Genomic DNA, 13,335 nt, shown 5'->3' with positions numbered 1-13,335 from the left:
CTCTTTGATAACCTGAAGGGATGTTGATATCAACCTCCTAAATATTTAAGTTGAAATTAATTGATTCTCAACAGTTACAATGGTCAGTTGATTGAAAAAAAATGGCTTTCCTGAATTTCTAAGCTACTGCACTGTGAAGTCTCACCTTTGTTTCAACATGCTGCTCAGTTGCTTCATTTCCACTACTCAATCCGAAATGTTCTTGTCCTATTAAAATAATGTATGTTAATTTGGTATCAACTTCATTCTATCCACAACAAACCACTACACTTGCCCTTATGTACACGAGGTTATTGATCTTCTAGATACCCAAAAATCAGATTTTAACATTAAAATTACCATGCAATTAGGACAGTTGATTGGTGGAACAACAACTCTGTGGTTGTTGCAGTCCTTACTTTCTGAGCTATTATTAGAAAGTTGGTTATAAACAATAATCTGATTTTTGTAATAATTGCTCAATCTCTTTAGTGAGTTGAAGTAGCTATCTATGGAGTAGATAGTGCAATACTGAAATAGGAGAGATGATGTAATCAGATAAAATCCTAGAAAATAAAAGGTAGACATTTATATATGTAAAAACGGCTCCTTTGGGTTGAGAAACTTTTTTACGTAGAGGAGCAAAAAACGTTTCGACTTTCTTCGGTCATCGTCAGGTTCACAAAGAAAAGAAGAGATAACTGACCGGAAGCTGATCACTGAGTGTTATTATATAAAATTTTATATCATTGTATAAGATTATATATTCAAACATCTAAGCTAACGTTGTTCGCTCCTCTACATAAAAAATTTTTACAACCCAAACGAGCCGTTTTTACATACATATTTCTCTACAAGTGGGTTTTCTCGACATCGCTGAAAAGGTAGACATTTGCTTTTAGAAACTTCCTTTGTAAAACTTGTTATGTATTATAATTTCAAACAGCCTAAAACTAAGTTAAATTGTAATTTAAATTTAGAAGCTAATTTTATGTCCATATGTATCCAATTTATGATACTTGTTCACAAGATTAATAACTAAGTTTTCTTTCTTAATACAGATATATTTAAATATACAAACAATTATACAATTTATAATAATGATTATTATAAATAATGATTTATGCATAAAAAATTTACAAAATAAACAACATCAAATGTTATTTCCGGTTTATAACTCTCTTGATATCTTATCGAACGTTCACATTGAGCAAATTAATTTCTAGTTGACGTAGGCACAACTGGAGTTATATATTATCATCCTAAAAACATTAATGTCCAATGTGAATCCACTGAAATTAAATGGTTTATATTGTTCGAGATTTATACACTTCCTGGTCAAATATCTTAAGTTCCCAATTAATAAATGTTGATCACAGTTATACCTTCCAAAGTTTATAGTATACCAACTGTAACAAATGAATAATAGATACTCTCTCTTGGGGCGTAGCGTTGGTTACATTTATAGGCATGAGGAGAATTTCTAGAAACTTTAGGTTGCATAACAATAGTGATGATGCACTATTGTTTACATACACATGCATATTGCTGATTTTTACACTCGAGGATATTGTATAACTTTATTGAATAGATGGGAATTTCGCAAGACAATTTTAATGGTGTAAGTTACGTACATTTTTTTTTCTAAATATAAATTTAACTTTTACATACATCGATAGAGGAATAGATATATAATCGTAAACCTGTCACAAACTGAAATCTTACTGATAAGCCACTCCAACCTCGTGAAGTTTCGTGATATTTCTTTAGCCAGTGTTGGTCTCGCTGTTTAGGCCATACATGCACTTTAACTGACAGTACTTTGACTAATACTGATGTTGGTTGCCATAGCTATCGCACTTTGTGTTGAATGGTGATGTCATGTATTACAAAATCATGAGGAAGGACTGCGTTAGAAACAGCAAACCCCAACTTTTGATTAATTATATTATAACCATAATTTTAAGCCAAAACAAAATAAATTAAAATTAAACAAAATAAGCTGCATTAAAAAAAAAGATCTTAAAGTACAAGCTACAATGTGGGATTATAAAATGTATCCTAGGTATTGGAGGTGACTGCGATAGGTCCCACATTGCGGTGGAGATACACTGTCTATCATTCTTAACTTCCAATTCGCTCGTCTTACATACGAAATAGACACAATTAGACTAGAAATTAGGAGAGCGAGATATGTGTGCTGAAGCCCACAACGTCCCACATCTGTATCACCCTTCACTGCCTGCAGATAGTTGTTAAAATAATAAAAAGAAAAAGATAAACATAAAAAAATAAAAATAAAAAATAAGGAAAATAAGGTAATAAGTTATATTTTAGCTTATGTAACTATAAGTCTGTCTTGGTTTAAGAATTATGGTTATAATATATTATATGAGAGTACATTTGTGTTTTCTACATACCTCATTAAACATTTTCTATATTAAAAATATTAAGTTTTGAAATTATAACTATTCTACTGATAATAAAAAAACGTGGATTTTATATGACAGTCGCCATAGTTTGTGAAAATAATGTGGATTTAACTGAAACATGTTTTCTATGTATGTTTTTACTATATATTCTTCTAATATTTCGTCGTTTCAAATCTAACTAAACTCTTGTTTGATTGTAATTTGTTTATTATAATGAAAAATAGTTAAAAACGGATACTCTATGTAATTCCCAACTCTGACGTTAGATTTGAATCTTGTCTTATTATTCTCAATTTTATCATGTGAATATTTATGCAATTTACCAAAGCCTCTCCAGAGATATAGTGAAGCGTACTTATCACATTGGTTTGGAAAAAAATATATATACTTATTTCTGTTATGCATAGTTTGAGATTCTGTAACCAATTTATACAAATCTGTTGAGTGAGTATGTTTTACTCTCTTCATTTATTTTATTTATATTTTGAGCAACTTTCTTTTGTTATTAGTTTTAAATCATCGTTTTGCTATTTTAGTTTAGCTTACAACTGAGAGTTTGTTTATTTCTGTTTTGAATTTCGCGCAAAGCTACTCGAGGGCGATCTGAGCTACAAATGAGAGAATCAGTAGTTTGTCGTTATTACATAATATTTTAATTACATTTTTTTACTTATTTTTCACACAAACTTCAATGTCTGCACGAGATAATGATTGATAGTTATATATTTTTTCGTACGTTCCTTTCAATAAATAAAAAAACACCTAAGTTAACTGAACTTTTTTCGATATTGTGACTGATTAAAACGCTGTACAGAAACAAAAACTCTGGTTTAAGTGGTTTAAACTGTATACCTGTAATCACAGTAGGCTATAAGTATATCGAGCCTCATCAAATATTCAATACCTTCTTTAAGTAATCTTTCAAAATTTTATTTTTAGTACACAGTTTATAATTCAGAGTGCGTCTAATAGCCTTAGCCCTTTCACAACTAACTGCCTGTTAAAATATTAAATATACGTCACCATAAAAAACCTGGTTTTAGTGTTTAATGAGTAAAAATAAATATTTATTTAAATAATTTGTGTCAACAAAGTTAAACTTAGGTTTAAGTTTTTTGTGTTTTTTTCTACCTTAAATTAACGGGTAGAAATGCATGTAACGTAATATAATAGTAATAAGAAAACGAGAAGTCAAAGTGTGATGTTACTAAATATTCCTTTTTAACTCCCATATAAAACTTTTTAACCACTTTATTTCACGATCAACTGCTTTTCTTTATTCGATTACCACAGTAAACATGCTGTATATGTAGTCTCACCACATGTACAGTTGCATAAATATTTTTGATGTTTAACCAAATAGCTGCACAATTAAGAGTAGCTTTACAACCACGTTTTATTCCACCCTGTACTCCATGATGTGGCCTGGCATAGCCAGGTGGTTAAGGCACTCGACTCGTAATCCGAAGATCGCGGGTTCGAATCCCCATTACATCAAATATGCTTGCCCTTTCAACCGTAGGTGTGTTATAATGTGACGGTCAATCCCACTATTCGTTGGTAAAGGAGTAGCCCAAAAGTTGGCGGTGGGTGGTGATGACTAGCTGCCTTCCCTCTAGTCTTTCAGCCAAATTAGTTGACGGCTAGCGTACATAGCTCTTGTGTAGCTTTGCGCGAACTTCAAAACAAACCATCCCAAACTTCATAATGCTTGTTTAACAAGCAGTGAAACGTCGTGATTGATATTTTTGAATTGTTCATGAAGTTTGAAAAAAATGTTTAGTTGTTCAATAGACCATCGTTTATGAGAACGTTGTAACTGTTGCTTCTAAAACTAAATGTTTTAAAGAAAAAGACGCGAGGAAACTCCAATCCACGACGCACCTAACCATATAAATACTTTAATCAACGAAACCATTTATGTAGAGAAATAGTGATATAAATAGATTAACCAGGTTGAAATCAAATTCATACATATAAGAAAAAATAATGATTACATATTTTACACTAAGCAACAACAACAAAAACAGGCACCGATTCCGACTCAGTAATAACTACCCAATCATTTGGATTTATGTGTTATCACTAGCCAGTCACCCACTGATCACCCAGTATTGCTTCTGGTAACATATCATTGGTACGTTTTCATTCCTCGTTTGAAACTTAACTGTAATTTCACTAAATCATAAATTTCTTCTTTATCACATCTGTGTTACTCATATGTGTTTAAACTACTAATTTAGCACAGAATGCCGAAATCGAGTAGAACATTTTTATTTTATGAGTTGTAAAAAAATATTTAAAATGTGTTGGAAGTTTCATAGAAAAATGATTTTTCCATACTAAGCTTTCAGAAGAGCATTCTGATTTAGCATACTGTGGACACTGGTGGCTTGACGTTTCTAACTAGAATTCAGTAGGACCTCTGATAAAAATGTTAGCAATGATAACTGACGTATTCCTTGTTACGATGCTTCTTTATTTCACAACTAGAATAACATGTCAAGAAACAGAAGGTAACTTAAGAATGTCTATTGTAATAATGGTTATCACTTATATGTCTTTAGTTCTATCATGTATTAAATTATCTCCACTGTTACAACCATAAACCTATAATTTAGTGTTTTAACATTTATCGAGAGGTTACAACCTTGAATTATTTTCTTCAGTTCAATATTATTATTATATAATACAAGGTAGACATACTATCATTCCAATCCTTCAACTTAAGCAGTGTAAGGTACTAAATAGAAGTGAATAAGAGCATACAGATGCGCACAAACAGACACAGCCTTTTGAAGCATATTTAGTTATCCCAGAATAAATGAGAAAATGTAGGTTTTATCCTGCCAATTACGTGAGTTTACAGTATGACGTTTGTCTGGCTAATACGGTGTACAAAAGTATGTCACTTACCTATTCACACTGTACTAAAAAGCAGGATCGTTGGCTGTCCGGGAGATTTCAATACTTTATGAATACGCAAAGGAATGTATATGGGAACACATTAAATTAATACTTATTTATAACTAAAAATATGACATGACCCCTGGCGACGCTTCTGATCTCTATGTTTTATGGTGTTATTTCACTAAAAATTAGTTAATGTCATTGTTACTACCCCAATATTCCCATAGTAATACAGTGATAATTTTACAGTATTGCGTATATTTGGTTAGAGCTAAGAAGGGTAATTTATTTCTTTTCTGACTCCCACATCTATAGTTGATTCTCTGTTTTAAGTTTATCTTTATCTGGTCATCATAAATTCCAGATTAAGTCGAAAACAGTTTTGTTGATCTCTTAACATTACAAAACGTACAGACAACTATTTGGTCGTAATATGCTGTCCCTGCACACCAAGTCTTTTAAAAAAATTTAAAAACTTTAACTAAACACCTTATTGGGAGCGTTATAAGAGTAAACATTGAGTGGTCAGTGGGTTCACGCCAAATTCTTGGAATAGCGAACTTCATGGCTCTCTTTTCACCTCTGTACCATCCTGCAAAAGAGCAAAATAAAATTGTTATTATGAAGAATACATTTATTTCATTCACAGCTAATGTTTAAGAGGTTCATGCAAAATATTTTATATGTGATATTTTTTCTATACTATATTTTTCTGAAATTTGTATAGTATAGAATCTTACTATTCAAGCAAGCAACAATTGTTCGTCTTACCTTCTAGGGCCCGGCATGGTCAAGCGTGTTAAGGCGTTCGAGTCGTAATCCGAGGGTCGCAGGTTCGAATCCCGGTCGCACCAAACATGCCGTGGGGGCGTTATAATGTGACGTTCAATGTCACTATTCGTTGGTAAAAGAGTAGCCCAAGAGTTTGCGGTGGGTGGTGATGACTAGTTGTCTTCCCTCTAGTCTTACACTGCTAAATTAGGGACGGCTAGCACAGATAGCCCTCGAGTAGCTTTGTGAGAAATTCAAAAAACAAACAAACTTACCTTCTAGTATTTTTTTGTGTGTTTTTTTTTGCAGTGCTTACAGGTAAAATGAGATGCCCAGAGTTTGTCTTGATCCCCGATAGGCATGCCGAAACATACCTTGTAGGTTTCACACATTTTAGCAGATGCTGTCACAGAGTACTTTTCGCTCTTGTCTTGATAAATTGGCCACACACATGGCAGAATGCGCCTGGAGAATGCTTGCAGCTTCTTTATGCCATCTCTGATAAAATCAGATAGGTCTATGTGTTCACTAAGGCAGCTAAAACTAAACTGAATTGGTGAGTGGTGAGCCATTTTATATATATTACTATGGAAAGTTCTAGAAAATTCGAAAAGGTTCTTGAAATTTCTCGTAAGTTCTACAACATTCTTGAAAATTATTGTGACTTCGAGAAAATTCTCTGTCAGCTACTCAGCACTAAATCTACCCGGAATGTTCTGGAAAATTTCGTTACCCATGTTACAAAATCAAAGTTTGAAGTAAAAATGGGTATTTTCCATTTACTTTAGGCATAAGCAATTGGGAAATAACACTTTCTGCCCAGGAAGGTTTGGTTTTGGAATTTCGCACAAAGCTACTCGAGGGCTATCTGTGCTAGCTGTCCCTAATTTAGCAGTGTAAGACTAGAGGGAAGGCAGCTAGTCATCACCACCCACCGCCAACTCTTGGGCTACTCTTTTACCAAGGAATAGTGGGATTGATCGTCACATTATAACGCCCCCACGGCTGGGAGGGCGAGCATGTTTGGCGCGACTCGGGCGCGAACCCGCGACCCTCAGATTACGAAGCACACGCCTTAACGCGCTAGGCCATGCCGGGCCTTTCTGCCCAGGAACAAGAAAAAGTAAAAATTTTGTAACATAATGTTATTCTCCAACCAGCTCAGGCTTGATCTTTAGTTTTATGGTCATCATCTAAACTGATCCAGTTAAATAAATTGAGTACAACTCGTCTAGTCTATGAAGCAACAATCTCTTCAACTTACATAGACTTCAACCAATTCTTTGTGTTTTATGGTAAAATTGCAATTGTTTATTACTTATGTTCATATATGTAAATATCAATTTAGGTTAGACAACTGAAATACAAGAAAAATAAATACCGAAGTATTAGTTTTGGTCAAGAGTATCGAATGCTACACAGTTTGGATTATTGTGTGAAATACATAAAGATTTGTGTTATTGTCCTTGAAACTGGAAGTCAAAAGTGACGGGAACCAAGACTTTAAAAAATTATGAAAGTCTAGTGCTGGAATCAATAGTTAAAATAAATAATAATGAAATTAAAATTTATTTTGTAAAAATTGTAATATATACAGTTGATGAATGACTTTACTTAAATATAATAAAAGCAAATACTATAACATCAACTTTTAATTACGAAGGTCGTAAAGTATATCTAAAGCATTATCTAACAAATTTCTGTGTGTGTTTTAGATTATAATTACTCTACCAATCTTCACCAAATCTAGAATGTACTCTTATAGCCCTCAGAGGAGATATATATAAGATATGCATTTGTATTTGACTCATTTATGTCACCTCTGAGTCCCATATATCTTCTCGTGAATTGTCTCAATCCATAATTGCTAAACCAAGTGTCTTGAAATTTGGAATGTATCCTTAAGATCTCCCCGGTGTGACATATTGGTGTGATCATATTTCAGATATAACACCTATCTTTCTTCCTCGTGCGTTGGAAGGGACAGTAGGCTAATATAATAAGGTGATACATAAAACTTTAAGTTTAGGATATATATAATATATAAATTATTATGTAAGTAACATTTATGGTAATAAATATCATCGTCTTAGTAAATGCATTTCCACCGTTCAGTCTTAAAAAGTTCATACAAACAGACTTATTAGAAGTCAAGTCTTGTCGTGTTGTTTTCGAAGTACCAATAGGTAATGGTATATGACTTTCGAATAGTACAGATGACTATCTAAATTGGGCAGACATGGCCTCCTAGTTAGAATACTGAATCCAAGAATTAATGTTTGCGTCTCTTTATCACAAAAATGCAGTTCTGCATTATGAAGTCATGGGTGCGCTATAAATGTGACAGTTATATTCTACTAGTTGATCACAAAATAATAGTTCAAAAGCTTACAGCTAGAAATGGTTATATTTAGGTAACCATTGTGTATGTGTATCTTTGCGTGTGAGTTTGAAACATGTGAGTACAAGTTAATGAAAAAGATTTGAATATTTTTTAAATTAAAATTGTGTTTGTTTTTTTAAACCACACACTATGTGTACACATTTCTAAAAACCAAAGGAAATTTCTGAAACAACCTTTTATATAAAAATAATTAAGAGTAAAATGGTTGATATAAAATTTTCAATTTATATCCTTAAGGGGAGTGTTAACTGTCCAAGGAAAAAGCCACTGTATGAAAAGGGTTGAAACATTGTTTCTTCTTAAAGGAATAATACCTGTACGAGAAAAACCACGTATGAAAATGATTTTAAAAAATAATATTATTTAAGAGGATATTACCTGCATAATGAAAGAAGCTCTTATGGTTTGGACACATCACAAGAAGGCTGGACACCCTTGCCCACACCGTAAGAAAAAGAAAAGAAGAGATAAACTTGAAGCTTCATATGATAGATTGTTTTGAGTTTTGCGCAAAGCTACACGAGGGCTATCTGCGCTACCCGTCCCTAATTTAGCAGTGTAGGACTAGAGGGCAGATATCTAGTTATCACCACCCACCGCCAACTCTTGGAATACTCTTTTATCAACTAATAAGTTGATTAATCATCATATTATAACGCCCCCACGGCTGAAAGGGCGAGCATGTTTGGTGTGACGGGGATTGAAACCCGCGACCCTTGGATTACGAGTCGAGTGCCTTGACCATCTGGCCAAGCTGAGCCCAGCTGATAGAAAGCAGAAACCTAGCCAACAACATGGTGGAGCGGAGAAGGGGTGTTGAAACATCTAAGATATCCCAACAACTGCAATGGCCTCGGGACTGATTTGATCTGTATGGAGAAAAGATACAGAAGGAATATGATTTTAAAATACATCCTTATTAAGAGGATATTATCTGATTAAGGGAAATGGATTGGAGAATAGACACTTCTTAGGATATTTTAGGAAAGTTAACCGTCACAGGGAAGGGACTGACGAAAAGATGCTCTTTAAAAGGATGTTAGCTGCCTAGAGGTAAAGTCATCATAGAGAAAACATTGGAAAATAGATGGTCTTTTTGGGGATATTACCTGCTCAAGGAACTATATCTTAGATAAAAATTGAAAGGCATATCTTATTTTAAGGGTATATTATCAACCTAAGGCAAAAGACATCGTTGTGAAAGAACTGAAAAACTGTGGTTCTAAATACGATATTACCTGCCTAGTGGAAAGACCATATTTGGAGAAGGATTGAACAAAAGATATTTTTAATTGCATTTTGTCTACCTGATGGAAAAGACATCATCGAAAAAAAGTTGAAGAATAGATGTTTCTCAAGAGGATATTTTCCTCCCAAAGAAACAGCTAATGTAGTAATGAGATTGAAAAAGTGTAAATTAAGATCTCACAACTAGCTCTATTCTAACTGAATTTTTATTGTTAGTCGACATACGATTATTACTCACACAAATAAGAACAATAAGTACAGGATGCAAAACTGAGATAAAGTTTAACACTTGAAAACCAGCTGAACTTTAGAGGTTACTTTTTACACTATTCGAAAATGCTCACCCTCTCAAAAAAAAAAACACCCAAGGACCTAAAAGTCTAAATAATAAAACTACTTCTGATCATATATAGTTGTGTCTATTTCTAACCCAGTTGTTATTTGGTTTTATTATAACACTAAATTATTAATAATAAGTAGCTTTTAACAATAATGCTATATAGTGATATGTGTTAAATGTTAGTTAAACATGTGTGCTCTAGTTCTATTCAGTGTTGTTTTATTCTAGCAAGCTTAAAACGTCACTGAACATTTCTGTATCAGAAATTATCTGACAAAATTGTCTCTTTTATAAACATCACAGCATAAACCAATAAGCCTAAAGTTTTTGCACGGAACAGATAGTTAAAGACATACTAGTAAAATTCAATACTTTAGTTGTTTGTACCTCGTTCAAACAATATGTTGTCAAATAAATAGTATTTTAGTTCCAAACAGCTGGATGCGAATTTCTCTGTAATGGTTTTTACATCAATAATCATACAGCTTGTTGCCAATAGCGCAGTTTACATTGAAAAGTAACAATAAAGCTTTGAACTTCAGAGTAGTTACTAAACTCAACGCTATGCACTAAGTGATTGTTTTAGTGTGTTAGCAAAGCCCATCTCCATGTTTAGTGAATATAAAGCTGTAAATAAAAACAGTTTTTTTTACATCATGTGAAATATTTTAATGTTTTAAATTACTGATCATATGAACTTTTTTATATATCATTTGGGTTAAATATTTCGTGTATTTTTGTAAAACATTAAGTAAGTATATTAATTATATTGACTGTTTATTTGGAAACTATTATACGATTATATATATACAATTTTCATATGTTCTGTTTTAATACCTAATGGCTCTGATCTTGAATATTTTGTAAAAGCCCTCATTCACATTACACATTTCTGTCATTAAATAATAGCACTTACACACTAATTTTCATTAGCATGTTTCAGTTTCAACATGTACAACTTTTCATAATAATATTAAGCTTGAAATATATATTCTAACGTGACGTGCACGACAACACGTGATATGTGTAAATCAATTTAGAATTACTAAATACGAAATTGGATTTTAGATTTCGAAACTTAAATTTGTCTTTACATTTGTGTTCAGGATACTGATACACTGGATAACAAAAGTTTACTAACTATCATTTTGTTATCAGCTTCACCTGCTCAGCTCTGTCGTTATTAAGTTTTATTCTACTTACGTATGGTGGTATAAAAGAAATAGTAGATAGGGTCAAGTTACTTTTGCAGCAGTAGTTATAAAGCGTGTCCCTCGCTGGTACAGTGGTAGGTCTACGGACTTACAATGCTAAAATAAGGGGTTATATTCCCCTTGGTGGACTCAGCAGATAGCCCGATGTGGCTTTGCTACAAGAAAAGAAACACACATTCTAAAGTGCTTTTTTTATACCCCAAACCCCTTCTAGAACCAAAGATAATATCACAGTCATCAGTGACTTACACCGAACAGAATCTAAATTCAGTTTTACAGCACATGAATAAAATGATGAAATGTTAGTGATTCGAAGTTGTTTTATTTTGCTATATTTACGAGATAACACCTACTGTTTGAACTAAAGCAGACATGTAGTTTTTGTTTCACACAACTGTTTTTAGAAGGATTTCATACAGTCTTATGTGTTACATTAAAACAGTCACACTTACTGTAACAACTATTGTTAAGCTGTACCTTTAAAGGAAGCAACTCATGAAGAGAGTAATATGCATTTTACGGTGCTGTTAATATTACAAACAGTACCAAATAAATTTCACTGAGAAAAATGTGTTACAGTTTTTAATGAAAACATGTGAGAAAGAGCCGGAAATAATAATGACACCAGATGACATTGTGCTAAATAAACTATGGGTAGGCAAGTGGCCGGATAAAATGGAACTGCATGTATTTAACTTTTAAGATAGAAGTCCTTTGTCACTCACTACTGATGAGAAATGCTTTCAACAATGAATGAATGTTTACATTTGTCAAGAGGTAGGTAACTGCCTTAGCTTTGTACCTTTAGCGTTAGAGTAAATATATATCGTAAGACATGTGACAAATAATGTATTTGTTAGTCGTGGTCGTGAACAGTCAGTTCACTCTTCGGTTCTCCACTTGGCATTGCTTTCTCTTTTAGTGACGAATTATTTTGAAATATTTTCTAAAGCAGATTTAACATTATTGACAAAGAATGCTTTGCAAAAGATATGTACAGGGAATTTTCCTTTTCACACATTTTTCATTTTTCGTTACAAAATTTTACTTACTGCACCTTTTGTGTATGTTTTCTTTCACGCTGTAAGAACCATCAATAATCTTCCAGAATCACAAGATTCCATCGTCCTTGATATCGCTGTCCCATTGTTTGTTTGTTTGTTTGTTTTTAATTTCGCGCAAAGCTACACGAGGGCTATCTGCGCTCACCGTCCCTAATTTAACAGTGTAAAACTAGAGGGAAGGCAGCTAATCATCATCACCTACTGCCAACTCTTGGGCTATTCTTTTACCAACGAATAGTGGGATTGGCCATAACATGATAATGCACCCACAGCTGAAATGGTGAGTATGTTAAGTGCGACGGGGATTCGAATCTGCAACCTTCAGATTACGAGTCGAGCGTCTTAACCACCCGCCCATATCTTGGTGGAAGAATGCATCACGCTCATCACTGTCTGCACCTAGATTATTTGTAGAAAATTCTAACTGAGCGTGTAAGGAGTGCATCTTTAGTGGCATCCTAGACCACATTTTCCTGTAGTCCTAGACCATGTCATAAATCATCACAGTGCAGTTTTTATCTCCGTAATTTCCTAGTAAAGTTTTGACATTCAGATTGAATGATTTCTAAGCAAAAGGTTCTCCCTGATTCACTACACTTTCAAAACAATCATCCATCACTATTTGCCAAATCTGTGGCCCAACAAAAATACTTTCTTTCATCTTTACTTCACTGATTTGAAACGTGTCAGACAGATATAAAAAACTATTACTTTGTTCATTCGTTTTACAAAATTTCTTCATGGGAGTTCTGATTTAATATGAAGTTGAAAAAGTACATTTTGAGAATTCACTAAAGAATTCTAGTCCAGGTGAAGATAATTATCTTTCAATGGCCATTCCTTCTTTTTTGGAACGATTTTTATCATCTAGATTGTCTTGACGATACTAAAAACAGTTGGTGTACCCAGTTGCAGACCTAGATAAGTAATAATGTCCTTTAGATCATCGCAGGAAGAGTAACCGGTATGACAA

General features: G+C 33.3%; 1 protein-coding gene and 1 long non-coding RNA gene across 2 annotated transcripts in view; one reads left to right on the top strand and one right to left on the bottom strand.

Moving 5' to 3' along the window:
- The window catches only part of LOC143255730 (uncharacterized), a 44,494-nt gene that overhangs the window by 17,364 nt on the left and 13,795 nt on the right, over positions 1 to 13,335 (bottom strand). The window contains exon 2 of the long non-coding RNA XR_013030804.1: positions 5,811 to 5,913. This is a non-coding gene — a long non-coding RNA (uncharacterized LOC143255730). The remainder of the gene's footprint in view (positions 1 to 5,810; positions 5,914 to 13,335) is intronic.
- Positions 8,882 to 13,335, top strand: part of LOC143257678 (putative glutamate receptor) — a 34,929-nt gene continuing 30,475 nt past the window's right edge. Inside the window, exon 1 of the mRNA XM_076516720.1 lies at positions 8,882 to 8,942. Coding sequence (XP_076372835.1) covers positions 8,882 to 8,942 — 61 coding nt within the window. The remainder of the gene's footprint in view (positions 8,943 to 13,335) is intronic.

The sequence above is a fragment of the Tachypleus tridentatus genome, chromosome 7 (assembly GCF_004210375.1).
Source record: "Tachypleus tridentatus isolate NWPU-2018 chromosome 7, ASM421037v1, whole genome shotgun sequence".
Taxonomy (NCBI): Eukaryota; Metazoa; Arthropoda; class Merostomata; order Xiphosura; family Limulidae; genus Tachypleus; species Tachypleus tridentatus.
Note: the sequence above shows the minus strand (reverse complement) of the source record. Positions and strands in the feature narration are given on the sequence as shown.